Source organism: Mercenaria mercenaria, chromosome 12 (assembly GCF_021730395.1).
Source record: "Mercenaria mercenaria strain notata chromosome 12, MADL_Memer_1, whole genome shotgun sequence".
Taxonomy (NCBI): domain Eukaryota; kingdom Metazoa; phylum Mollusca; class Bivalvia; order Venerida; family Veneridae; genus Mercenaria; species Mercenaria mercenaria.
The window spans coordinates 67,315,190-67,342,779 of record NC_069372.1 but is presented as its reverse complement, the minus strand read 5'-3'; the positions used below and the strand labels follow the sequence as shown (position 1 = coordinate 67,342,779).

The window sequence follows — 27,590 nt, the reverse complement described above, 5'->3', positions numbered from 1 at the left end:
TAAAAAGTGATGTTTTTCTAACAGTCTCAACATTAATTCTTTAAACACAAATTTATAATAAAATTTTTTTGATGAATGGAAAGCTAAAAAACAAATTTTGACTATTATTTCGAAATAAAATGGATTAATTATGGTATTTTATAGTATGTATTTTGGTGTTCTTTCTTAAGTCAAATCCAGGCCTTCACCTCCGCAGCCATACTAGCCGAACAATGCATCCAACACTGGTGAAGTCGATCTAATCCGACGCATACAGTTTGTTTTACATAATTTGTGACATGTCAAACAGTGCAAATATCAGAAAATAAAATAACAAGAGGACCATGATGGTCCTGAATCGCTCACCTCTTCCCACATGGCCCAGTTTTGAGTATGATGTCGTTTTTTCTATTATTTGACATAGTGACCTAGTTTTTGAGCTCATGTAACCCAGTTTTGAACTTGACCTAGATATTATCAAGATAAAAATTCTGACCAATTTTCATGAAGATCCATTGAAAAATATGGTCTCTAGAGAGGTCACAAGGTTTTTCTATTATTTGACCTATTGACCTAGTTTTCGAAGGTACGTGACCCTGTTTTGAACTTAAACTAGATATCATCAAGGTGAACATTCTCACTAATTTTCATGAAGATCTCATGAAAAATATGGCCTCTAGAGAGGTCACAAGGTTTTTCTATTTTTATACCTACTGGCCTAGTTTTTGATCGCACGTGACCCAGTTTCGAAACTGACCTAGATATCATCAAGGTGAACTTTCAGATCAATTTTCATGAAGATCCATTGAAAAATATGGCCTCTAGAGAAGTCAAAAGATTTAAATAATTTTAGACCTACTGACCTAGTTTTTGACCGCAGTTGACCCAGTTTCAAACCTGACCTAGACATCATCGAGATGAACATTCAGACCAACTTTCATACAGATCCCATGAAAAGTATGGCCTCTAGAGAGGTCACAAGGTTTTTTTATTATTTGACCTAATGACCTAGTTTTTTAAGGCACATGACCCAGTTTCAAATTTGACCTAGATATCATCAAGGTGAACATTCTGACCAATTTTCATGGAGATCCATTCACAAGTATGGCCTCTAGAGAGGTAACAAGGTTTTTCTATTTTTAGACCTACTGACCTAGTTTTTGACCGCACATGACCCTTTTCAAACTTGACTTAGATATCATCAAGATGAACATTCAGACCAATTTTCATACAGATCCCATGAAAAATATGGCCTTTAGAGAGGTCACAAGGTTTTTCTATTATTTGACCTACTGACCTAGTTTTTAAAGGCATGTGACCCACTTACGAATTTGACCTAGATATCATCAAGATGAACATTCAGACCAACTTTCATACAGATCCCATAAAAAATATGGCCTTTAGAGATGTCACAAGGTTTTTCTATTATTTGACCTACTTACCTAGTTTTTGATGACACGTGACCCAGTTTCGAACATGACCTAGATATCATCAAGGTGAATGCTCTGACCAATTTTCATGAAGATCTTGTGAAATATATGGCCTCTAGAGAGGTCACAAGGTTTTTCTATTTTTAGACCTTCTGACCTAGTTTTTGACCGCACATGACCCAGTTTCAAACTTGACCTAAATATCATCAAGAGGAACATTCAGACTAACTTTCATACAGATCCCATGAAAAATATGGCCTTTAGAGATGTCACAAGGTTTTTCTATTATTTGACCTACTTACCTAGTTTTTGACGGCACGTGACCAAGTTTCGAACTTGACCTAGATATCATCAAGGTGAATGCTCTGACCAATTTTCATGAAGATCTTGTGAAATATATGGCCTCTAGAGAGGTCACAAGGTTTTTCTATTTTTAGACCTACTGACCTAGTTTTAGAAGGCACGTGACCCAGTTTCGAACTTGATCTAGATATCATCAAGGTGAACATTCTGACCTATTTTCATGAAGATCTTGTGAAATATATGGCCTCTAGAGAAGTCACAAGGTTTTTCTATTTTTAGACCTACTGACCTAGTGTTTGACGGCACGTGACCCAGTTTCGAACTTGACCTAGATATCATCAAGATGAACATTCTGACCAACTTTCATAAAGATCCCATGAAAAATGTGACCTCTAGAGTGGTCACAAGCAAAAGTTTACGGACAGACGCACGCACGCACGCACGCACTGACGCACGGACGGACACCGCGTGATCACAAAAGTTCACCTTGTCACTTTGTGACAGGTGAGCTTAAACGCAGCCACTTTTGTCTACCACTGGTGTAGAGGGTCTGATTGATAGAATTTATGATTCCTGTGCATTAAGGCAGTGAAACGTGTATCATTGGGCATTATCCTGTTATTTGGTCCATTGACCAAATAAATTCCACAACATTTAAAAGATATGTTTAGCTTAGGTTTTGTAAAAAATCATAGAGTATCCATCCACCATTCTAAAAAAAAATCATAGTGTATCCATCCACCATTCACTGTTGAGGTCATGTAAGGTTGCGTAGGAATACACATAATAAATTATACATGTGCGGACCAAATACCAGGAGTATATATATAGGGACGAAAATGTTTTCCAATAGATTCATTCTAATGCCTTTTAAGGGGAAGTATCCCTGGGAAAAGGGTTTTCTTTGGGGGGTGGGGGGGTGCATATTTTCAGAAAAAGGGGCTTGGTAGTCTTTTTGGGGTGACATTCTTAAAATAATTCGTTAATATAGAAGTTTTCAGGTGCAGACCAAATACCAGGAGTATATATAGCAACGAAGAATTTATTTGTTCCACGGACCAAATACCAGGAGTATATATAGAGAGACGAAATAGTTTTCCAATAGATTCATTCTAATGCCTTATAAGGGGAAGTATCCCAGGGAAAAGGGTTTTCTTTGGGGGATCATATTTTCAGAAAATGGGGCTTGGCAGTCTTTTGGGGGTGACATTCTTAAAATAATTCGTTAATATAGAAGTTTTCAGATGCGGACCAAATACCAGGAGTATATATAGCGACGAAGAATTTATTTGGTCCGCGGCCCAAATACCAGGAGTATATATAGAGGGACGAAATTGTTTTCCAATAGATTCATTCTAATGCCTTATAAGGGGAAGTATCCCCGGGAAAAGCGTTTTCTTTGGGGGAGCATATTTTCAGAAAATATGGGGCTCGGTAGTCAATTGGGGGTGACATTCTTAGAATAATTAGTTAATATAGAAGTTTTCAGATGCGGACCAAATACCAGGAGTATATACAGCGACGAAGAATTTATTTGGTCCACGGACCAAATACCAGGAGTATATATAGAGAGACGAAATTGTTTTCCAATAGATTCATTCTAATGCCTTATAAGGGGAAGTATCCCCGGGTAAAGGGTTTTCTTTGGGGGATCAATTTTCAGAAAATGGGGCTTGGCAGTCTTTTGGGGTGACATTCTTAAAATAATTCGTTAATATAGAAGTTTTCAGATGCGGACCAAATACCAGGCAGGCACGTGTCCAGGTGGGGGGCCAGGGGGCCCGGGCCCCCCCAGCTGGCTGGCTAGTTACGATTTTTATTACTATGGGCCCCTCAAATTAACAAATTTATACACCAGCGCAACTGGCTTGATTTGACAGCAATACACAGGCTAAAGAGCCATAAAACCCTGTCCGATACTGGAAATTAGCCCCAGGCATGTCACAAGTATAAGTTTATCTGTGCATGCTTCATTGATCGCTTGATCGGTACTTGATTGGGTAGTGGAGAAACTATTATGTTTTTTACTCTTTGGAAGTGTTATAAAATGATCAGAACATTGTTGGTTTTGTTAAGTAAATCTTAAAATGAATCTGAAAATTGAAACATTATGATGGTTGTATTTTGTTTTTACATTAAGGCACATTCCCCAAATTTATTAAATTGATAGATATTTATCCTATCTTTTTATTTTACAACAATTATGAATTTGAAACTACTGTATCAATTTTACTCTTTTGGGTCCAATAACCTTACTTAAAAACTCTCATAGTTTTAAAAGTAGTTCCTCAGTAAATCTTACAAAACGCATCTAAAACTCGTTACTTATGAGGGGTTTTATACATAAAAATATCATTTAATATGTGCTGTGATGTTATAGTTTGTACAGTCAAAGAAGTATAAAATACACATCTATTTATTTTTATAGATCTCTGGTACAGTTAAGAGTTCATTGTCATTTGAAATCTATGATGTAAATAGTAATTGTCATAATACTTCGTTTGTTTTGTTGGAAATCTAAAAACATTTGGCCATTTTGCAAATAGGATACCCTTAATAATTAGACTAGCCACTAGACTGATAATTACGATATTTCTATGATTTTTTTTCTTTTTTATGTTCATAGAGACAAAAGCCAGTCTATTTTAGAGATTTTCTAAGAGGACTGATGTTAAAATTGTAATATTGGACATAGTATATAGACTGGCTCAGTTCACTACATGAAATCATAAAAATGTGGAAAAAAATTATCATAGTCTAGGAGCTAGTCTACTTAATAATCATCTTAAAACTTCAACATTTTTTTCAACTGGGTATCATACAGAAAAATAAGTCCATACACTGTGACTGTACAATCATACATACATTGAAAAGGCTTGATGAAATGATTAAAAAGTAGACTTTTCCTTAAATATATGATACATTCATGCATCCTTAAAGGTGTTTCAGGTAGCAGGAAAATGCATCTATTCATGTGCCATATTAAAAAATTTTCGCAATCGGGAGGGGATACCCCTCCCGAACCCACCCCAGGTTGGGCCCCCCCAGCAAACAAATCCTGCACACGGGCCTGCCAGGAGTATATATAGCGGCAAAGAATTTATTTTGTCCGTGGACCAAATACCAGGAGTATATATAGAGAGTCGAAATTGTTTTCCAATAGATTCATTCTAATGCCTTATAAGGGGAAGTATCCCCGGGAAAAGGGTTTTCTTTGGGGGGGCATATTTTCAGAAAATGGGGCTCGGTAGTCTTTTGGGGGTGACATTCTTAAAATAATTAGTTAATACAGAAGTTTTCAGATGCGGACCAAATACCAGGAGTATATATAGCGACGAAGAATTTATTTGGTCCGCGGACCAAATACCAGGAGTATGTATAGAGAGGTCAGACATTCTGCAGACAATGTTTACCCATAATTTTACGTTCAGATCAAAAGATAATCATGTACTGCATTCGTGTATGTCAATGGATTAAATCCAGATATATTTCTAGAGTGGGCTTATCTGACAAATTTGTGCAGGGATGAGAGTGGATATAAACGTTTTCGCAATTTATTCCGTCTGTTTGACGAAAAGAAATACAATCTGTATGCATTTAATGTCACAAATAATCGATACGAGTATACTGATTTTTTGTGTGTACGTAAACAGTATCTCGGAATGAAGACTTTACTAATTTTGTGCTGGAACTGCTCCTTTAAAACTTGGATATTTCGTTGTTCATTTGCTGTCAAAGTAATTTTGGACAGCTAACTGACATGTAAGTAGTTTTTATATTCGGTTACTTTACGGAATAAATAGCATTAAAGTCTTTAGTCTATTGATACAGACTATAGTCACCTGAGGTTAGGGACTATTTTTTTCAACACTGTACGGAATAAATAGCATTAGTCTTTTGATACAGACTATAGTGACCTGAGGAATGAAAAAGACTTTAGAGACTTCTTTTTGCAACACTATAGGAACTACTTTTAGGATGGACTACTTTTTGACCCCAATACGGCGAGAAACACTGATAAATAATTTCAAGAAAGTTACATTAATACAAGAAAATAAGACCGGAAAGTTTCTGGTCCGCGGACCAAATAACAGGATAATGCCTATCATTGCTGTCCAACTGAATTAAACAAAAAAAAATAAGTATTATCTACTGGTACCTACTACCTGGACCAATTGTGCAACTAATTGTTTGCAGTGTTACAAATGGCGGAATTAAATGTAAGGGAAGTAACTGTTCATCAGATTTCAGATCGTCGGTCTCACTTAAAAGCGACAAGAAGAAATCGAGCGACAAGAAACGGTAAGAAGCGTCAGGAAGGTTTTTTTCTATATTTTTTTCTTAAAATGAAAATAATGTGATTTAAGACTAATTTGGAAAATAAAAAAAGTGATCATCACATTGCCTAATTGAGATCACGTAACCAAATCCTGCATTTCAGTGAGGTCGCTATCAGGCCAGGCACGGTGATAAAATTCATGTAGTGATAGCAGGTTACAAACCCGTTATTTTATCTGGGGACCATACGCCGCTTTTCCGCTTTTCATGAACTACACGCTAGTGTATCATTGAAGGTTCCATGTGCAATGCCGCATGAACACATTTGCGGATGTCTCTAAATTGTTTTGTTTTTTTCATACTTTTAGCATGTGTAAATGTTGAGTTCTGCTCAACCTGGGGCTAGAGGGCGTGGACGGTAGCCTGTATTTCCACTACCGTCCATGATCAGGCTCAATCAAACCGAGCTTGCAACATTTTCGTTTTTGTCGTGTTGAGCGACCTGTGGAGTTTCCACTTTTTCTATTTTATAGGCCACTTCCAACAGCCTTGCTGTCGTGGTTAGAGTGTCTGCCTACGGATCGTGATGTCCGGGGTTCAAGTACCAGGAGGGACATTGGTATTTTCTTTCCCAGGGTCTATCTTATTCATGGTACCATTTTCACGTCCTTTGATATGACTCGACCGGGGATCGTACCCACGACGTACTGTTTCTCTGTCTTGCCGACTTAAAATAAAATTTATCTTATCTTTTCTTATCTTATCTTACGACCTCCCGCACTCGAGGCGGACGCTCTACCACCAGGCTATCGAGGCGGTTAGCCTCGATGTTGGATAGGAGATTATTCCAATATCTGATTGTGCGAGGGAAGAAAGATTTGATGTGAAACTGTGTTCGTGAGAAACACATAATTTATTGTTTCTAGAAAGTGTTAGGTGGTTGTGGTCTACTATGTCAATGCTATTAGAGATCTTGTACAGCAAAATCAGTGAAGCAGTTATTCTACGTTGTTCTAAAGTTGGCCAGTTTATTGATATAAACATTTCTGTGACATTACTCTAGTATGAGTAGTCATTCATGACATATCTGTTTGCAGCTCTTTGCAGATCTTTCTATATCATGTGTACGAGTTTTTTGGCCACGAGTGCCATACTGTGCTACTGTATTCCAAAAGCAGTCTCACATAGGTCTTGTATCCTTTTTCTTTTATACTTTTGTTACTAGTATGTACATTTCTTTTTATAAATCTAAATGGTATTACTCGATTTTGATGTTACATTACCAATATGCTTTTTCCAGCGAAAGTTATCACTTATAGTTACTCCAATGTATTTGCATATTTGGCTACTTTTAATTCAATGCTGTGAATTTTTTAGGTGCAAATGACAGGTTTTCTCTTTTTGGTAATTCTAATGATCTCACATTTGTCTGGGTTAAACTCCATTGACCAGTTATTTTCCCAGATTTCCAAATTTCTTAAGCCATTCTGTGGCTTTTCAGAGTCGGATTGGGTATCAGTGGTTAAGTTTACAATTGTATCATTGGCGAAAAGCCCAACCCTACTTTTTACTGAATCAGGAAAATCATTAATATAACATAAGAATAGGCAGGTGGCAGGGGCCCAGCACTGACCCTTGGGTTACACCTTACAAGGCTGACACTAATTAGAATTGATTACCCTTAACTACAACTGTTTGTGTTCTTTTTAAAAGATATGATTTAATCCAAAATACCAGATTCCTATTGATACCAATATTCATCAATTTTTAAATAAGAAGCTGATGGTCTACTTTATCAACTGCTTTAGAAAAATCCATAACAATTAAATCAGTTTGCTTACCAGCATCAATGTTATCAAAGATTTCTCGTGTAAAAGAGAGAAGTTGCGTTTCGCATGAATGTTTCGAGCGAAAGCCATGTTGAAAAGGTGTGAGGAGGTTGTTTGAATCAAGATGATCCATTATGTTTGAAAGTAAATTGTGCTCTATCATTTTCGATACTACACATGTTAGGGAAATGGGTCGATAATTGCTTGCTTTACTTTTAGGTCCTTTCTTGTATGCTTGGACAACTACTGCAGTTCTCCAATCAGATCATTGCAGATTGGACTATGCCAGTTTGTAGTGATGCAGTATTACAGGCCAGCCATATCCCTATCAGGAAACTGTAGTAAGATAGGCTTAGACTGCCTACACGAACAGAATACCGGTATTCATCTTAGCCAATTTAACCGTTGTTCCTTAAGAAGAGGACGATCGTGCGTATCAGCGAATATTGGCACAAGTCGATGTTCGTCATTGGATGGGTATTTAATACCTTGGTGTCTGTTTTGGTAAACACTGACAAAAATTGCACCGTCCATGAAGACATAGACCCTTTCTTTTAAGAACACCCTATTGCACAATGTTTTATGGATTGTTTTAGGACACAAAAGTTAGATATTTTCTTGCCTACCAATAGGCAATTATGATTTGTACCTGGTATTAGACCTTCCTGTTTGTACCGAATGTATTGGAAAATGCACATGACGAACTATTAATTGTACAGCACAAACTAGTAAATGCACAGCACACACTAAAATATGTACAGTACAAACTAGCAAATGTACATAACAAACTGCTTTATCTACGTATCAAATTGTGATTTGTACCGAATATATTGGAAAATGCACATGACGAACTATTAATTGTACAGCACAAACTAGTGAATGCATAGCACAAACTAAAATATGCACAGGACAAACTAGCAAATGTACATAACAAACTGCTTTATCTACATAACAAAATTATGGTTTGTACCGAATATATTGGAAATGGCACATGACGAACTAATAATTATCACGCAAAGGCAGTTTAGGCGTTCCATAGGTACGCCACTGGTTATAAAACCAAAAAAACAAAACAAAAAAAACAAAAAACATGCGTTTTCCCTACACCATTACACCTGGTGAAATATATGCGGAGACATGACGTGATCAGTTAGAAATTTTGTTGACTGTATGTACTTCTGTACAGAATGAAAGATCAAACGTTTTAGATATAAAATTGAGATAGGAACTTTGTATATAGCTTCAGGCTTACTTCCAAGAGTCTGGATCAGAAATAAGAATAATCTGTAGAAAATTTGATGAGAATGCCAAGAAGTAAATAAATTATACAACAGGATAACACACTAGATTACAGGTGAAGATAGCCGTATGTTTCACTTTTTACTAGACTGCACGGTGTGCAATTTTCGCGTATCTTTTTTCTGCAGTTTGATAGACAACATATTTATTCGCGTTATTAAGAATTCATACTTTGTTCCCTGTTTATACTGTTTAATACTGTTTAAGATATTATTCTATTCGTGACAGTACCGATTTCGCCTGTCGCTCTATCACGAAATTTAGCGAAAATAAAATTATCACGAATATTAATCAAGCTGCAGTATACGACAGTGTTTATTTCTGTAGGCGGATTATTTATAAAACTTTACAAAGGCAGATTTCCTGTTTTAATTGCTCATTTCCCAGTCCTTGGTTTACTCGAGTCGTGTCTATTAAAATTTGGAGTTTAAAACATGGATATGAACGGCAAATGGAAGCTGGTGTCAGCAGACAACATACCTGAAATATGCGATGTTTTAGGTAAGATCAAAGTTTTACTTTCTTTTAAAGAAACATCATTTTCGTATCAGTCAAAATAAGAAATTTCGGATTCAAGTCCGTTGTGGTGTTTGTGGTGTTTTGTTTTTAATTTTAAGACATTTTTTTTTTTAATAAACAGGATGACTGTGAGGACATTTTATTATACTCGTATTTACATTTGCGATAACTCACTTTCAAGTGTTTACTCGAATAGAACCCTTAAATGAAATTTCATCTTTCTGACCTATTAAAGACCAAGTCAACGTCTCGTATACTTTTAAGCCAAAGTCGAAGTTTTATTACACTCACTCGATGTCAGACATGTAATAACAGTGTATATTTGATACTTTAGGGACAAGTGCAGAGAATAAAGAAAAAGCTATAAAGCTGATGGGCCCAGGCAATAATGTTACCCAGGATATCAACATAGACGGGGATAGTGTTTCTATTGTATATACTATCGGGGATAAGACGATAAACATAAACACCAAAATGGGAGAGCCAGTAGATATGCCGTTCTTTGACGGCAGGATGTTAAAGGTAGTATTTTTAAAACATTTTCTTCATTTTTTTTAATTGCTTACTGGTAACTCGTTCGTACTTTCAATTTAAGTGTTTGTTTTTTTCCTGAAGAAAAAACAAACAAACAAACTGTCTTTTGGACAGCAAAAACATAATGACTTGCACGTTGAATCTAGATTTATGCATCTATTTTGATATGCAATACATTGCTCCAACGTTGAAACAAGTAAGAATGTTATGGCTTTGAATAGAATGTTTAGATGTATCACATGTACGCAATCAAAAGTTGTAACTTACATGTAATAAAATAGAAAGAGATTGAAACAGAAATTGTAATATGCAGTCGATGTACTTATCATTTCTGTTGTTGTTTTTATATATTTTCAGTGCGTGTTTAGTGTTGATGGAGAAAAGCTGATAGAGAATCAGACGGGAGCATTCGAAGCCGTGAATATCAGATTCAGACAAGGAAGCCAACTTGTTATGGTACGAGTTAGCTATTTTGATATCCCCAATCGCTGACGATTGTTCGCACATTTTATGTTCTCTGCCCGTCAGCCTGCCTGGCTTATTTGTTCAGTCCTTATAACTCTCCGAGGATTTCTGTGAAGTTTTGTCTTCACAATTCATTCACACCGGCTTAAGCCCAAGGTCACAGCAGTTAACGTTTTATGTCTCAGCGTTGAATTTTGTGTTCAGTAGATATTATATATCCCTTGAAGGATTCCAATGAAACGTATCTCACCAAACCGCTGCAGATCACAGACAAAGGCATACTAAATTTAGTGCTTGATGGAGTTGCAGATTTATCGAAATTATTATTGCAGATATTTTTGCACCTTCATTCACGTATTGCGTGTAATGAATTGTTTGTTTTACGTTTATGAGTGAGCCAAAGAGTAGCCTCTGTAAATTCATTTTAGAGAACTTTTTGTAAACTAATTTGAACGTGCAGAGCATTGTTCGCGTCACTTTCATTTCACCAACCATATCCCCGGCCATGCCATGGTTAAGAATTCATGCTTCGTATTTTGTAACATGTTACTCTGTTGAAACTGTTGCGACTGTATATAGGCCCTTTATACGACAAAATGATTCTTTTGAAGAAAATACTAGCAGGTTATGAACTTGCGCTAATATCTTAAAAATTTAAAGTTAGAAATTTACACTAAGATGTCCAAAAGAGAGATTGTGTGTTTGTTTTCTAATACTGAATCGTCTCAAAAGACAAATGTAATATATCTTAGTGTTAATTATGCTCATTATGATAATAATGTATTCATTTCTGTTTCAGAAAATGACTTCAAAGAACGTTACAACCACTAGAGTATATGATAAGGTGTAACGACTTGCAGTGTGAACTGCACCGCTTTCGCTTTAAGATCCTACTTATGAAAAGACAATGGCTCTTCTTTAGTACTTAAGTTTCGTGCATATGACACAGTAGTACGCCTTAGTATGTTTGGCTTAAATCGTTAAGTGATCGCTTGAAATAAAAATTAGTTCAGGATGATTAAAAGTTCGGATAGTAACAATACTGATATCCTGGTTTGGTGACCGGAAACCGTAAAGAGGCTGGCTTCCTGTTCCCGTTGGACGAAATGATTACTTGACAAAACAGGACAGAGCATTTGGGATGGGAAAGTACTCTTATCTCCAACGATCTTTTACAAATTAACGCGTAATATTAATTATTCTGTGACAAAAATTACTGTTCTCCCTTTCTATGACATTTATGTGAAATATAGTACATATAGTCCAATTAATTTTATTATCTATCCGCAGATTAAGCTTTCATTCATATGTTCCATGTTTTTTTTTATGTTGCAGATGATATATTAGTAAACATTTTGTGTTTATTGGATATGTATTTAAAGATACCAAATCTAAATGAAATATATTAGTAGTTATTTGCAAGCATAAATAAAACATTTACGTGCACCAGCTGTTACTATGCAAACCTTCGAGCAAAAAGAAATACCTTGGTTTAAAGATATGCTACGTTTGTTTTTCACTAAAATATTCTATTAACGTAAAATTTAAAAACTCTGTCCAACTTGACTGAATATACAAATGTGTGCTGAATATGCAGAGCTACCGTTACTATTCAATACAATGAAGATAAACACTCTCGGTAATTCATTTGTAATACAGATTTTTACTATGTTATACATTTATTACCTGTGTATTATAATTTATTTTTAACTTAGCAAAAAGAGCAGTTATAAGAGAAATCAACAAAGAGGAAAGCTGGTTCAGTTGCCATGAGATGATTGTATTTATCTTAAAAAGACATATCATATAGCAGTTCTAATCAGGTTCCAATAAATATATATCTAAACAATACACGACGAAGAAGTCGACGTGACGTCAACGCCTTACCGTGCATATAATGTTAAAATAAGGGAGTTACCACATCCAACGGAATAACTTAGAGGAGCGTAGACGTCTTTTATGCAAAATAGTATATCAATTATGGTAATGTTCATTCTAAAAGTTTGTATGGCGCCAAATTTTATGTCGGAGTGACGTCAGTAATGTCGTGTTCTAGAGAAAATGTGCATATTCTTTCATACTAAAAGCTTACCTCACGTATTTTAATTATCAAATAGTCAAGGCCTTCCGGTGGTTTGTCGCCTGATATATCACGTTTCAGAGTTCAGATGCGAAGGAACTGAACAACGACTCGAAGCGTAAGCCCTAGTAGTTAACTATTTAAACGTCTGAACGATACAACTTCAGTTAAACAATAAACTGCACGAAGGCCTTGATTGTTTACATTTACATGCTTATTTAAATATTTTGAAAAAAATGCTGGACTTCATTTATTCGAGGAGTCATACGGCAATTTGACGTCATGATTGACGTCATAATGCTCTCTTACCGATCAGTACGTCAACCTTTGTTTATCGTAGAATGTACATAGCTTGACCTTCTTTGTTTTACTGGCAGTCAGATCAAACCATGTTAGAATACTATTTAAGCACGGTAAGCCTTGACGTCAGGTCGACGTACTATATTTTGCGCCCTGAAATAGTGTTTTCCTAGTTCATCTACATGTTTACATAAATGACGTATTAGAATCAAAGTATAACAGGACATCTTAACACTACGAATGGGTAATATCCGCATGTTATAATTATTTAGCACGCGTATAACCTCTTCATATTGTCTAGATATGTTTCAACATTGTTCGTTTATATATTATTTCTGAAATCAGATGACAAGACAAATAACCTATATGCATGTATTTTATGTGAAGAAAATAAGTTCAAAGTTTTTACAAAGCAAAGTCCGTAGTCAGAAAGGAGGTTTCTTTATTTATCAGTGAAAACATAGACATATATAGTATATATGGTTATTGTTCAATTTTTCAAGTACGAAATTTAGGCCACACCAAATTGAAAAGTTGTTCATCGGATTTTTTTTCTGAAAAAATTGAGGCGGCGAGCGAAAAAAAAAGTTTTTGTTTTTGAGAAAATCAGCTAGTTCACCCCTAAATCAGCTTGCTGGTAAACATCGCCACGACCACAAATCAAAAATAAATAAGCGAACTTTAAGTTCTCTGTAAAGTGAAATCGAATCTATATCGCCTACCATTCCCCGATTTTCGCTGTTCGATACAATGCTTGTAAAAAAAAAAAAAAGAAAAATATGATGACACTCACCTTTGTTGACGTTCTTATATCATCGGAAGTTGCGACAGAGCGATTTACTGTATACCTCTGAAAGAGGTAGCTCTGCTGTTTACCAGGCGTGACTTAACTTCCTGTACATTTATCGCTTAAATGAATTTACGCACACACGCCCGGTTTAACTGTCATTTTCATGTGTTTCTACATATACCCCACCCCCTTTTGAACGTTGAAAACATACGTTATTCACTTTTTTTTTTTTTTGCAACAAATTAACAAAATAGGAAATGTATTGTTTCATTTATATGCACAAACATGGTTTAACAAAATTATAAGAAACTGTAATCTCTTGCAGAAAAATAACTAATGTTAGTGCAGCTTTGTCATAAAGATATATTTAATGTACATGTTCGTTCAGAACCTGACATTGCCTTTTGAAATTACAGGTGAGAAACGTTATGTTACTCTCTCTCTCTCTCTGCGAATCTGAATGAAATCGATCTCAGATTCCATTTAGCCGTTTATTAAAACGCCCCCGACATCAGAACTTTGTGTTCTGTGAAGTCACACGACAGTAAGAATCTATAAAAAGCGTAACCACAGCACCCAGAACGCATGCGCACAGGTAATCTGGTGAATAATCGATCCAGGCGTGGTAGTTCTCGCAATAGTGAGGATTTGACAATGTCACCAATTATTGAAAATAATATTGGTAGACATTCTGTCTCCCGCATCCCCTGCATAATGGATCTAAGCTCAGTCGCACAGAAAAGGGTAAGTGAAATAATTCATTTATTTTATTGAATAAAACAGCAGTGATTAGAGAGTGAGACACGTGTATTGATGTTAGGTTTTGATAATGGTTTAATAGCATACGTTGTCTGTATTTTTCTATTGTCCCTGTTAAAGTTTCTTCTTCATCTAAGGAGTTTGTAAAGTTGTATAATCTAGCAATTAATTGAACACGAAAGTATGATGTTGACTGAAAATGTGTGGCACTGCCAGACGTGTTTATTTGTTAAACATGTGTTCAATTCATAAATGTACAAGGTAAGGTGGAAAAACATACAGGAACTTAAAAATATGATAAAACACTGTTGTATCTTATCACTTTGTTTATTTAGCCCTAATTCAATCAAGCTTTCTAAACTCGTTATAAAGGTGAGAACTGATTTGCTATAAAGGTGAGAAATATCACCTGCAATTTATTTACTGCACAGTAGCTATACAGTAGCTTATTATGATAAAAAGAAGCAAGTCTACCAATGGTCCTGACTTGTGTATTGGCCCTTATCGCCAATACGCAGACCTTATCATCTCCATAGGCCACATACCAGGCATACCAGAATCAGTGTCTTTAATGCTGGACAAAACCACAAATCTAAAATTAACCAAAAAAAAAAAAAAAAAGAAAGAAAAAGAAAAAAGAAAAGAAAAAAAAAGATGAAGTAAGACATATCAAGTTTTTATATGAAAGCCCTAGATTTTTAGAAAGATGTCTGAAGATACAGATAGCCAGCTGGATAGACGGGTGTTAAGGGAAACATTTGTTCAGATGCGCAGGCATTGCACAACGACGGCAATAGCTTGAATGGTTATACAACCAAGTATTTGAACGATGGACCGTGGTAAATCAGACTAAACAAACTACAATAATGCGTTGTTTATTTTTATTTTTACATGCTTATTCAATACGATGATAAAATTTATGCTGAAAATATTAAGTCCCTTTCGTCAAGCGAATATTTGACGTCATGACTATACACTAAATTATTCTCGGAACGGTTCGTAAACCACTGTTATTCATTAAATAATTAAGGCCATCGCGTGGTTTGTCACCTGATTTATCACGGTTCAGATGCGCAGGAATTTAATTACGAGGCGTTAGCCCGAGTGGTTTAACATATCTAAGCATTGAATTAGATGATAAATCTATAGAGGGCCTTGATTGGTTTAGTTCTTACATTCTTATTGAAATATCATGAGAACTGGATCTATCCGGGAATTGACACGACAATTTGACGTCATAATTGACCTCATATAATGTTGTCTTACCGGTCTCTGCATTAATTAACCGTGTTGTTTTTCGGAGAATATTTACATTCACTATATATTTTGTACACATGGAAATAAGCGTTCATTTTCGTTTACACAGCATTGGCTACGAACGCCTTTTGATAGTAAAACAGCAGATACCGGTAATTGTGTTTTTAGTGACCCAAGGATGCACGGGTCCCATCTACACTGCTTCTTTTAATATAAAGTGTAATGAAACATTTTACAGTTGAAACCTTTTTTTTTTTTTTTTTTCGTTTTCTCATTCTCATTATATAATTGTTATCGAAATACAAAAGTCATATTCGATGTAGACTAAATTTTAGTGGTTTAATATATTGTTCGTCTAGTGACAGAAAACACTGGATCACACATGTGTAGTGGTCATAATTTTATTGAACCAGACTGGGTAACATTTAAATAACTATGATTACATGGATTATATGACGATTGTTCCGTTTTCAGAGCTAACGTTTCAATATGACGTCGTACAAAAACGGAAAGAGGGTGCCAGTTTACCGCCAGACACAAGCAGGTACTTTTTTTTACTTACCGTATTTTCCCGAATAGACGCCCCCGGGGGCGTTACATTTTCCAAAGAGGGGGCGTTCATTTGAGGTAAAAAAATAAAAAATTAAAATTTTTACAAAACTTAAAAACATCGTTCAAACCAACTGTAAAGTGTTTCTGTGTTGTTTAATTCCCCCAAAACGTAATTATTTGGCATCTAATTTAATGCAGTTTATCTTAAAATTATGCATTTAAATACGGTACCTCATGTATTCCGTGACACGCTCGCGACATTACACATTACGTCATCATACCCAAACAGCTGTGTACTCCGATAATATTTTCCTTAGTACATGCGGGTACTGCAATACACAATGTCAGTGGTTTGACACGCTGTTTATGTGCCGGCTTTTAAATTAAAAGTTATTAGAACTGCCGAAGAAAAGGTTAACACTTTGCCGCAAATTTGTTTAAAGTCGACAGGAAGCTTGTGCGCGGGTGGTGCAAAAACAAATCAAAAATGGATTTACCGTTTATTTTTCTATTTGATGATTGGATACGTACCGTACTTAGTATAAACGTTTTGGATTTACGTTACATGTACTGTTTAATAGTGTGTTTAATTCTTAATACATTGGATACTTACTGTAAATTACTTATTATGTGGACTTATAAAAATGAGGTAGGTGATTTTTTTTCGTTCTTGTTCACTGAACTTGTTGACTTTTTTTCCCCTCCAAAACGGGTGGGGGGCGTTAATTAGAGGGGGGGCCTTAATTCGGGAAAATACGGTAGAAAAATAATGGGCAATATCTTCGTCCTGTTTTAAGTATATAGTAAATAGAAAATATCAGTTAGAATATGGTTTTCTGGAAACCTACCCTTAAATTGTGAATTTTTTGTCATTAAAATCAGACAGAGACGTGCGTATTTCGTTTGTCGCATTTTTATTGCGAGACCAGAACGTAAAAGGTGAATCTTAAAAACGAAATGAATGAAAAAATTGCGAACAGGGCTACCGGCAGAAAGAAAATATCAGAATTTAACGAATGAAGAAAAAAAGTTTCCCAAATCTCGTGACGGACGTTTAAGTGTACAGGTTCATCTTATAAACTGAAGAAGTATTTTCTTTCCAGATATGATTTGTCCGTTTATCAACGCAACCCAAAGACAAGTGGCATTTTTGGCAAAGTTTGAAATAGATATTACAGTTGTATTATTAGGTTATTTAACATTGTTCTGTACAATACGGAGATATATTTGGACGAGTACCCAGCTGGAAAAAAAAACATATTGGACGAGCCGCTAGGCGAGTTCAATATGGATTTCTCAGCTGGGCTCGAGTCCAGATATATCTCGTATTGTACAGTACAATGTTAAATAACCTTTTTATTCTATATCTATTTTATCTAACTATAATAATAGTTTAAATTAAAAATGTTTCATTGAAATATGTATTCCTGCCTTTTCTAGTTTTTCCCAGCTTGGTATGAGTGCAAATATATATTATACAGAAAAAATGTTAGACCTTAAATAACCTTTTTATTCTATATGCCTGGTACAATTTGGCTGGTTATTGAAATTGGCCGAGATGTAATGCCCACAGACATTGTCAGCAAGTTTGGTGAAGATCCGACGAAAACTGAATTATAGAGCAGACATGTTTTGGATGCTGACCGCCAGTCCGCTGCTATTCATAATCTTCTCCATTTTGTTTCTTAACCGTTAAATAAAAACTGCTGAGGTAGCTATTCGGACAGTCGGGGCTGATACCAATTTCTAGGTTTCGTCCGGAACGGCTTCTTTTAGCGACTTTTCAAATATTCCAACATCTGATGATCCCTTTTACTGTACTTTTATTTTTTTGATTATTAACGAACGTTTTAATATCTAAATCAGATAGCATTGTCCCTTGAATCGTTTTTGTGTGTTGTAAACAAAAAACTCATATTAAATGCATAATCCATCTCTGTACATAGAGCGCCTACTTCATCCGATTTACATTCGGAACATTTTCACGCGTTTCTGGCTTTATCGTATGGTTACATGGGACTGTTGAACCGTCCAAATACAGAAAATACAGGATTTTCTGTACGCGCGTGCGTCCAAATACAGAAAATACAGGATTTTTGTACGCACGTGCATCCACATACCGTAATATATTGTACGGTCACGTGTTGCAAATGAACGTTCGCGATTGGATAGATAAAATAGGTATAGAATAATTTTACATATTACATACTCAATTATAAAGTCCATTAAGTTTCAGTAGAACGTGAAACGTCAGTATTTTTCTATATTAACATTCAAATTTCATATCGGGTGTGTGGCGTCATTTTTGACCTCAGTTTCGTGTATGTTGTCGCGTTTAGTAGTTCTTTAACGACGATATTTTCAATTTTACTCGGGCTAAAGAACAAATTCATATATTATAGTTAGGAAATGCAATGACGTATAAAATAAAAGAAGTGGAAAACACAGGTCGCCAAACACGACATAAACGAAAATGTTGCAAGCTCGGTTTGATTGAGCCTGTTCATGCATGGACGGTAGTGGAAATCCGAGCTACCGTCCACGCCCTCTTGCCCCGGGTTGAGCAGAACTTTACATTTACATATGTTCTATGTAAAAGAATATAATTAAGAGACATTCGCAGATGTATTCATACGGCGGTGCACATGGAAACTTCAATAATGCACAGAGTACAATTCCATGAAAAGCGGCGTATGGTCCCCACATAAAATCTGACACTTTTTCGATCATTTGTATATGACACGCTTGCCTTTTTTCAGAGTTGCGGATCCGAATGCTATGGGCGACATTGAAGGCAATGTTTGAGTGTTTGTGCCAATATGCACGGTACATTTGGGATCATAATCCGCTCAAAGTTCTTTCCCGACGGCACCGTCGGCTATACTTTGTGGAAAACTACGGCGAGATTATGATCAAACCGAAGTTTGGAGAACGTGTCCTTGACCTTCTGCTTAGCGGTAATACCTCATTAATTTATAAGTATGAGATAGATTGTTGTCAGTGACAATTTAATTTGAGTCAGTTTAACGAATTCAAAGAAATACTAGGCGCGTTTTACTGAAATACATTGTCATTAGATTAACATTAAAGGCTCATATTGCCTTTGTTTATAGTGTGGCTGTCACAGTTTTTTGTTGTTGTTTTTTTTTTGTGTGTGTTTTTGTTATCAGAATAAAATGTATAAATTTCTTGTTAGATTCTATTTTCGGTATTTGTTTTATCTAATATTTGTCAAAGGCTTGAATACTGATCAATATAGTAGGAAGTTCTATCGACTACATTGTTTCTGATTACCTCTCTTTATGAATCTAGCTTTATAAATTCGTGTACAGTATTGAAAGTGTTGCTTTTCTGACAATGTAATTATGCATAACATCTATTTCGATCGCTGTTTCAACATTTTTTTTTAATTTTAAGCCTTATGGAACTTTCAGTGTAAAATCTCCCTGTCAAATATATTAACTTGACTAACATATAAAAAGTAACATTGAATGTAGAGCAGTCATTTGTTAAAGAAAACTACCAGGTGGTAGTACAAAGCCATACTGCGACTAGTTATTTATAAAGTTGGCACTATGGTAGGCCGTTACCCTGCTAATTTTATAATGAGCTAGTACCATTGGCTGTTAAAAGGGGTGCTTACCAAAAAGATTCCGACTGAATGGCGAACAGTAGATCTTGATCATACTTCACGGATGTGCAGACTGATCATGATCTTCAGTGGTTGCAAAGGCAGATGATAAGGGTTAAGCTAACGCACACTATTGCTTACACACAGACCTTCCTACATATTTATTTTGTGATTTTTAAAATACTGTTAAGTAATCTTTTTTTTTCTTTAAAATATGAAATTTGGACATAAGATTAATTTAATTTATTTGTTTTCAGCTTGATATTTATTAGCGCTATAGGGACTATTTTAAAATCTATTTTTCAAAAGTTGTGATTAAACCAAATATTGCATATTTCCACAGATTACCGACGCCGACAACGTTTGTTAAACTGGGTACATAGTCGTCTTGGGTCTCACATAAACGTGCACGACTTCAGCACGTGTTGGCAGGACGGTACTGCTCTGTGTGCACTTCTCGAGTCCATCTGTCCTGGTGTGTGTCCAAGTTACCATCTACTGTCGGGACATAATAGGGTCAAGAATTGTCGACTAGGCCTCAAGCTTGCCAACAAGTACCTCTATGTGCCTATGGTAAATACAGTTTCAATTCTTTACAATATTGGACCATTTTAAACCCAAACGGTGAATTTCCACCTGTATGGTATTAACACTTATCATGCTGGACACAACTGATTCCGCCTTTGCGACCAGTGTAGATTATCCGTGCAGTCTGATCACGATCTACACTATTCACTATTCAGTCAGTATCTTTTTGGTAAGCACCCCTGTTAACAGTTATTGTCCAAAATGAAGACGGACAAATGCATTATAGAAATTTAGCAGGGTGGGTGTTAAAGAAATTGTACCAGTATTTGACAGGCACACACGCAAAATTCTTCAGACATAAAAGTTCATACCAGTTGCGATATTTCCTGGAATGTTTTTAATACATCTTTTTTTTTTTTATAAAAGAAGTTTTCTCAAAAACACTCGTAACATCTGGACAAATTTCGCAGGTAACAAAAGAATGCCTGCAAATATAATATTACATGATAGGACTGTGACTCCCTGTATATAAATCGGCGGTCCATAGTTTGTGCTATTTACCTGCTTGATTTTTTGACCTCATGAAATAAAACATTTATTGAATGGCTCGGACTGAGGGCAAAAGTTTTGACTATTGACCTGAAAGTCATTCAGTAAGTAACAGTAAGATCAATGATTTAAGAACTCTGCTATTTTGAAATTATGAATTAGGTGGGTGGGGTACATGGTATGATTTCTGAGGAATTTCGAAGTTACTGTAAAACAAACGTTATTCCAATGTGACAACACATCAAAACCATGCAGTGCTGAACTCTTACTTTAATTAAAAGACTAAAGTGAGAAAGGTTATCAGTATGTTCATGTCACAATTTCCGGTGACAGTATTCTATGTCAGCTTGCATAACTGCGAAAAACTATAACATACATAATAAAGCTGAACTATCCGTGTAAATGAGCTGAGAGCTATTTTTCTATTTCCGTTTATTACTTTCCTAAAAAAACACATTACAATTTACCAGGTGTTGGCAAAATTTGTCATTTTTGTGCAAAATTTGTCATTTTTGTGCACATGCCTTTACACATTAAAGAAGTCCGAACTATAGGTACGGTGTGCGGGAAGGGCCCGAGCGCTTACGTAGTGCGCATGATTTACAGGGATTGTACTGCTCAGACAGATATATATAACTTTTTCATAAGTCCGCAAAGTGCAACAAAAGAAATATCAGTATTAATTATGTATTATTTATTTACACGGTATGTCTGACAAATGACATCGGGAATTCTTACTGACCTTTCAGAAAGCTGCATTTTCAAGTACCTGATATTTTCCACTTTGGTTAAAAAAGCATTTTTACAATAAATAACTGACTACAGAAGGTAATAAAAATACCCTTGATCTAGAGAATGCTACAACCTACTAAACTTCAAAGTTTAAAATTATATTGAACACGTTTGCTTTAATTGAAGGTGAAAATTAAACTAGAACTCTATGATAAAAATCGAATAGATCATTTCGGACATGTTAGACAGTGAGAAAGCAAACATATCGTACGTAATAATTAGCATGGATGATTTGCACTGTGAATACGTACTATTTACACTTAACAGATAATTTCACGAGTACATACTCATATACATATAAATGGGGGTGTTTGTCATGGGATTTGATCCGATAAAGCCGGTTCTTGAGCTGCGAGCTGAATGAATGGTTACCGACTTCTATCCGCATGGCGCCTTGCATAGTGGTAGGAGTTGGGAGGTAATTGGAAAGCACAATAACTGTGTCTCATAAGCCAAATTGGCTGGCCCTTTCAACAAAAGTGGCACCCTAATAAACACGACCTTTACTTTTACCTTTTAAACACTAGGAATATGTTTGTTTTACATATAAGATCAAAGCATTAACCCTCGTGAAAATATAATGCATGTGACGTTCACTGTTGATATATAATTGTAATTATATATTTTCACATTACACTGAAACAAACAAATACACTTTTGCATATTCATTCATATAAAAATATAAACATACAAACAAACCAAAACGGGAACAATTTTTATTTTGTATGATGAGAGTAACACCGAAACGACACAATGAACTTTTCCCAGGTTTTGTTGGTGGGGAAAGACTACAAGTGCCCCTCCAGACATGTTTTTGGGCTTAGACTAGTACCTAGATCGAGACACTAACCTCCGCTGGATGGCTTCCTTACGTGAAAAGTTTTACACATCAAGTGAGTGTTCCATCCCACGTCGGTAATGGGCGGGGAATTCGAAGCCAGCGACCATGACCATCACGTTTTTTTTGCAAGTATAAAACTTAAATATTCAATTAAATTTCTTGAATATAAATGGTACTCAAAATGATATTTACGGTCAGAAATTACAAATGGTTTGCCGAATACACCATACTTTTAATTACAAAATTTTACACACCATGTGGGTCGGAAAGCACGAAATTTACGTTCTTGAGGAATAGTATCTTCCATTTTCTGCATTTTTTCAAACATCATAATTTCAATTTTACACAAATGCAGCCATTAAAATCAATTTAAACCACTTTATAACACTTAAATTTGCATTTAAAACACCTACAGCATTTCCATGCCATTGATCCATTCTTTGCAGCGACCCTGAGCGCTTTCCCATAATGCATTTTATGTAAGGAGTTATTTTTGGATGCTGTTGCAAGTAAAAGTATGGTGTACAAACAGGAGCATACATTAGTAATACCTTTACAATATGAAATACATCATTCATTTGATGTACAAGTTTTACATATAAGTTGCAATGCAGTATTATCCACTGTTTATTTTTAAGTTTTGGGCAAATGGTGGCCGTGCCCGTAAGGAGGTGAAAACCGCGCCGTAACCAAAATAGGGAAAAATTGCGTGGTGATAAAACCAATATTTTTTTCATAGATGTGTTGCACAAAGATAGATAATTATTTAAAAGTACATTGCCTCATGTTTTAAATGGTACAATTTACATTATCATGTCGATCTAGAAAGGTGGAAAGGGTTTTGGTGGTTGGGATAATATATGTATTTTTTTCAGTGGAATTTCTTTCAGAAATATGGGAAAGGTACCAAATTCCGGCCCCAAAACGGCCTAAAAATCACAGTTATCTATCTATCTTCCAGTGCTGTTGATGGAGGGTGGGGCGGGGTGCAAAAATGGTTGATCAGTCGAGAAAAATTTAGACGTTCTTTTCAATAAATATGGTATAAGAACCAAGTTACCAATTCATTAAAATTCCCTTTCAAGCAGGCTATTCCCTTTATTTGAACTAATCAGTTCTTCTTTTTCCAACATTTTTGAGACTGGAAGGCATATAATATTATATATTCCCCCATTCCATGCTCCTACTTAATATTAAGCAAGTATTTATAGAAAGTAATATTAGTCTAAACCTTTCATTAAAAAATCGTGCAAAGTAATAATAATTTTAATTAGCTACATATACGAGTATACGAGTATTGCTTAAATCTTGGGTTGGGTCAAAAGTTATTCCAACATTATCTAGGCCCTCCCCATTGCTTAAATCATTAATTAATGACTAAAGATATATCTATTGACAATTTATTTTATAAAGATATAACTGACAATCTTTAGCAAAAGCTTTATGAAACAGTTAAATATGTATATGCAAAACTTTCAATGTCACAAAGGCATTCACGATTTATACCCAAACCCGTCTTCCGTACTTTAGCGACCTTTTGACGTGAGCCTGAAGATTTCGGTAAAAGTAGCCAATCACGAGCAGTGTTACATTCTTTACTTTACAAGCTGGCGGACAGCAGATGGAATGGAAAATTGCAAAGAGTGAAAATAACTAAAATAACAGCTTTTTGCTTGAGATATTTACAAGTAAAATGCATTTAGTAGTGAAACGTCAATTTGTTTTCTGCTTCTGTATCTTTAATATTCGTTGTTGAAATTGAATTTAGACATATTATCGGAGACTTGTCTCCGATAAAACTTGTTGAAGGATAGACATTTTCCGGATGATGAAAACAAACCTTCAAAATGAAAATTTCCAGATTTATGTATTGTGTATCTACAGACATTTTACTCGAGGACAAGCCGGGTTTGTGACATATACGTGTCTGTTGTTGGGCTGGAAAAAGATAGGTCCAAAATTTAAACTAAAAGCTATATTGCATAAATTCCTCGTTATTTCTGTGCATACTATTCGATTGTTTAAAGGTTAGAATATCAGAAAATTACAGATACTTTATAATTTGCTTGGAGATACATTTTTTTCATTATTATTAGTTTCTCTTTGATCCACGTGCATTTCTCGTGTTGTTACTACAATTTCAGTTTTACATAGGAATTTTACACTGTCAAAATAGCATAGGCCTTAAGAGAACAATTAGGTTAGTTAGAGAAGGCATTTGAATCAACCCCTACTTTTTCTGTTACATACATATAATATATATGTATGATAAAAGTTATAAATTTCGCATGCTCGTGTCAGCCGCAGTACATAACGCAAGCGGAAACGGAAAATGCTCGATTTATCCGAGGTTTCTTCATAACAAAATTTGGAGGAGAAACATCGAGATGTTTATCGTTGCAATTCAACCTGTCAATATATATCTAGTTCTGCATATAGGGATACCGCATGTTTTTCGTGTTATAGCATCTGCGGAATCCTTAGGGACTGGTTGATGCCCAAGGGTGGTAGGGCGAGGGTACCAACGTATCCCGAGGGATTCTGTAGATGTTATAACACGAAGTGAATATACGATAACTTTATTCTACCGTAAAACGTGTAAAAACTACTTAAATATTTGCAACATTTATGAAATGTGCTTTTAGATGCAGCTACCATATTAAATAATCTACAACATGTATCAATAAAATATCTATTATTTTGATCTAAAGTGACATAATTCCGTGTTTCTGCAAATGATAGTTCTCTTTTCTTACTGAAACTGTCAGATATGTTCGCGTTTGTCAACAACCACATTCACAGAGGACCATTGCGGCCGAGTAATCGATGCTCGATCATTGGGGAAATGGTCGTGATCAATTGATTTCCTCGGGCTACCTAGCTGGGCTATTCAAGATTTGGTGTTTTACTGTAGCAGCCACATTGCCTTGTGAATGTTCATGATTTGACATTTTGATTACCAGATCATAACAAAAATAATTTTGAAAAAGAAGTTATTTTTCATTATGCCGAATGAAGTACCTGTCAACAATTTGGTTCAGATATTATTATTTACAAGTAGTCTATGATCTATCAAATTTAAAATGCCAAAATGTAATTCATTTGTAAGGTGGCACTAACTAGTAACCGCTACTTACCTCAACTATAATAGGAGCCGGATACCTCACTTTTATTACAACAGAAAACAGCGCGCATTTACCAGTAGCGAGGGAATGTCATATCATTGTTATACTTAAGGACGTATGCTAGAATTTGGTGCGAAAATTTTCCCAATAACAGAATTTCTTCAAACTTTGGATATTGAAGGACAATCATCTAAGAAACAAAAAAATGTAATAAAAATCATAGGTCACCGGTATCGAAAAAGAGTTATCTGCCCTTGAAAACGGCATTTCCTCCAGAAACGACGTTTTCAGGGGCAGATAACTCTTTTTCGATACCGGTGACCTATGATTTTTATTGCATCTTTTTGTTTCGTAGATGATTGTTCTTCAATATCCAAAGTTTAAAGAAATTCTGTTATTGGGAAAATTTTCGCCCATCTCATATACAGGGAATTCTAGCGTACGCCTTTAAATGTTTCCACATTATTACATGATCTAGGTGTAGTACATACAAAACGTGACAATTATAGGTAGATTATCAATAAATATCCCTCCGAATGCTGGAAGATATTAATTGAAATTATATTTCCGTGCGTTCCTTAGCAACAATTATGGAAAATATTGGAAGTATATGGAGATTGTTTCTCCGTGTCCATATATCATGTTACAGGTATATAGGAATAATGTTCTTTTTGGTATTTTTCAAAACTTATGCATCACAAACAGAATCAGTTTGGTCACTTCAGCAGTAACATTACTACGTTCCATTTACATTCATCCGTACCATGTTCTGCATACGTATGTTCTCATAAAAAAGATATCGAATCTAACAGTTGCAAACATGTAGACAGTTGAATTATTATCCTTGACGTCCGCATCTTTTTCTTTTTATATAAACAGGATCTCATTTCCGCGGAGGAGTTTGCAATTGCCAATAAAACTACAGAAAACAAAATTATCCAGTACATATCCATGGTCAAGTGGGCATCGCAAAACATCAAAGAAAAGTGGTCATCTCTACACGAAAGCCTAATTGCTGCTAAAACCGGAAGATGTTTTGCTAAAGGTTCCGGTCTGAAAAGCGGTATAGTGGAAAAAAGATCGAAGTTCACGGTTCTGGTATCCGACACTATAGGCGTGTTCAATCTGCTCATAGAGGTGCGTGGACCAAATCACGAATATTGCGGCGAGAGGATAGTGTCTCTACATCAAGCAAAAGCTTTGCTGGACAAGTCCTTTGATTATGACGTCCCTCAGTCGGATAATATCAAATATTTAGAGGACTGTGCAGGTGATACTGAACTAAATATTTTAGATAGTTTTATCTTAGTTTCTTTATTTAGTATCACTACTCTAGAGCAAATCAATAACGATCTTACATGAAATTCTAGAAGTCTATTACTAGTGTGCAGTTTTTATGTATTATATGATATTCTTGCCATGGCAACATTTCGCTTAAAATCGAGCAAGCAGAAACATTTAGTAGTTTCATGTTTATGATCACTACGTACAAATTGAAAAGTTGGGGAAATGTGACACATAACTTTATATCATTCCATTTTTTCCCACAAAAAAAAACTAACAAACGGGACTGGTCCCCTAACAGTTGATTTTTAAGTATTTAAACAAGCTGTAAATAGAAGTATATTATAGAAACTTTGAAATAGGTATGATTTAAGGCAAGAAAAAAATCCACTAGAATATCATATGCATCTTATACTTACGTCATTCAGTCAGACATTTAATAATTTCTGTGCCTGAGACTTGTTTG

The 27,590-nt window shown here is 35.4% G+C and overlaps 3 protein-coding genes across 5 annotated transcripts in view; 2 read left to right on the top strand and 1 right to left on the bottom strand.

Annotated features, from left to right (window-relative positions):
- Positions 1-5,932, bottom strand: part of LOC123534162 (uncharacterized) — a 39,841-nt gene extending 33,909 nt beyond the window's left edge. The window contains exon 1 of one of the 3 annotated variants that reach the window (XM_045316262.2): positions 5,872-5,932. The gene's annotated coding sequence lies outside the window, so the exon portion shown is untranslated. The remainder of the gene's footprint in view (positions 1-5,871) is intronic. The other 2 variants (XM_045316261.2, XM_045316263.2) reach the window with 2 other exon arrangements.
- A 3,401-nt stretch (positions 5,933-9,333) lies between these two features.
- LOC123534223 (fatty acid-binding protein 10-A, liver basic-like) lies at positions 9,334-12,082 on the top strand. Its single transcript, XM_045316369.2, has 4 exons — positions 9,334-9,619; positions 9,972-10,159; positions 10,529-10,627; positions 11,436-12,082. Exons 1-4 carry the CDS (start codon positions 9,553-9,555, stop codon positions 11,484-11,486), a joined length of 405 nt encoding a protein of 134 aa, XP_045172304.1. The 5' UTR covers positions 9,334-9,552; the 3' UTR covers positions 11,487-12,082.
- Positions 12,083-12,278: 196 nt separating this feature from the next.
- The window catches only part of LOC123534440 (uncharacterized), a 35,245-nt gene continuing 19,933 nt past the window's right edge, over positions 12,279-27,590 (top strand). The window contains exons 1-5 of the mRNA XM_045316690.2: positions 12,279-14,550; positions 16,297-16,366; positions 19,134-19,331; positions 20,349-20,578; positions 26,720-27,110. Of these exons, the coding sequence (XP_045172625.2) occupies positions 16,312-16,366; positions 19,134-19,331; positions 20,349-20,578; positions 26,720-27,110 (874 nt within the window). The 5' untranslated portion in view covers positions 12,279-14,550; positions 16,297-16,311. The remainder of the gene's footprint in view (positions 14,551-16,296; positions 16,367-19,133; positions 19,332-20,348; positions 20,579-26,719; positions 27,111-27,590) is intronic.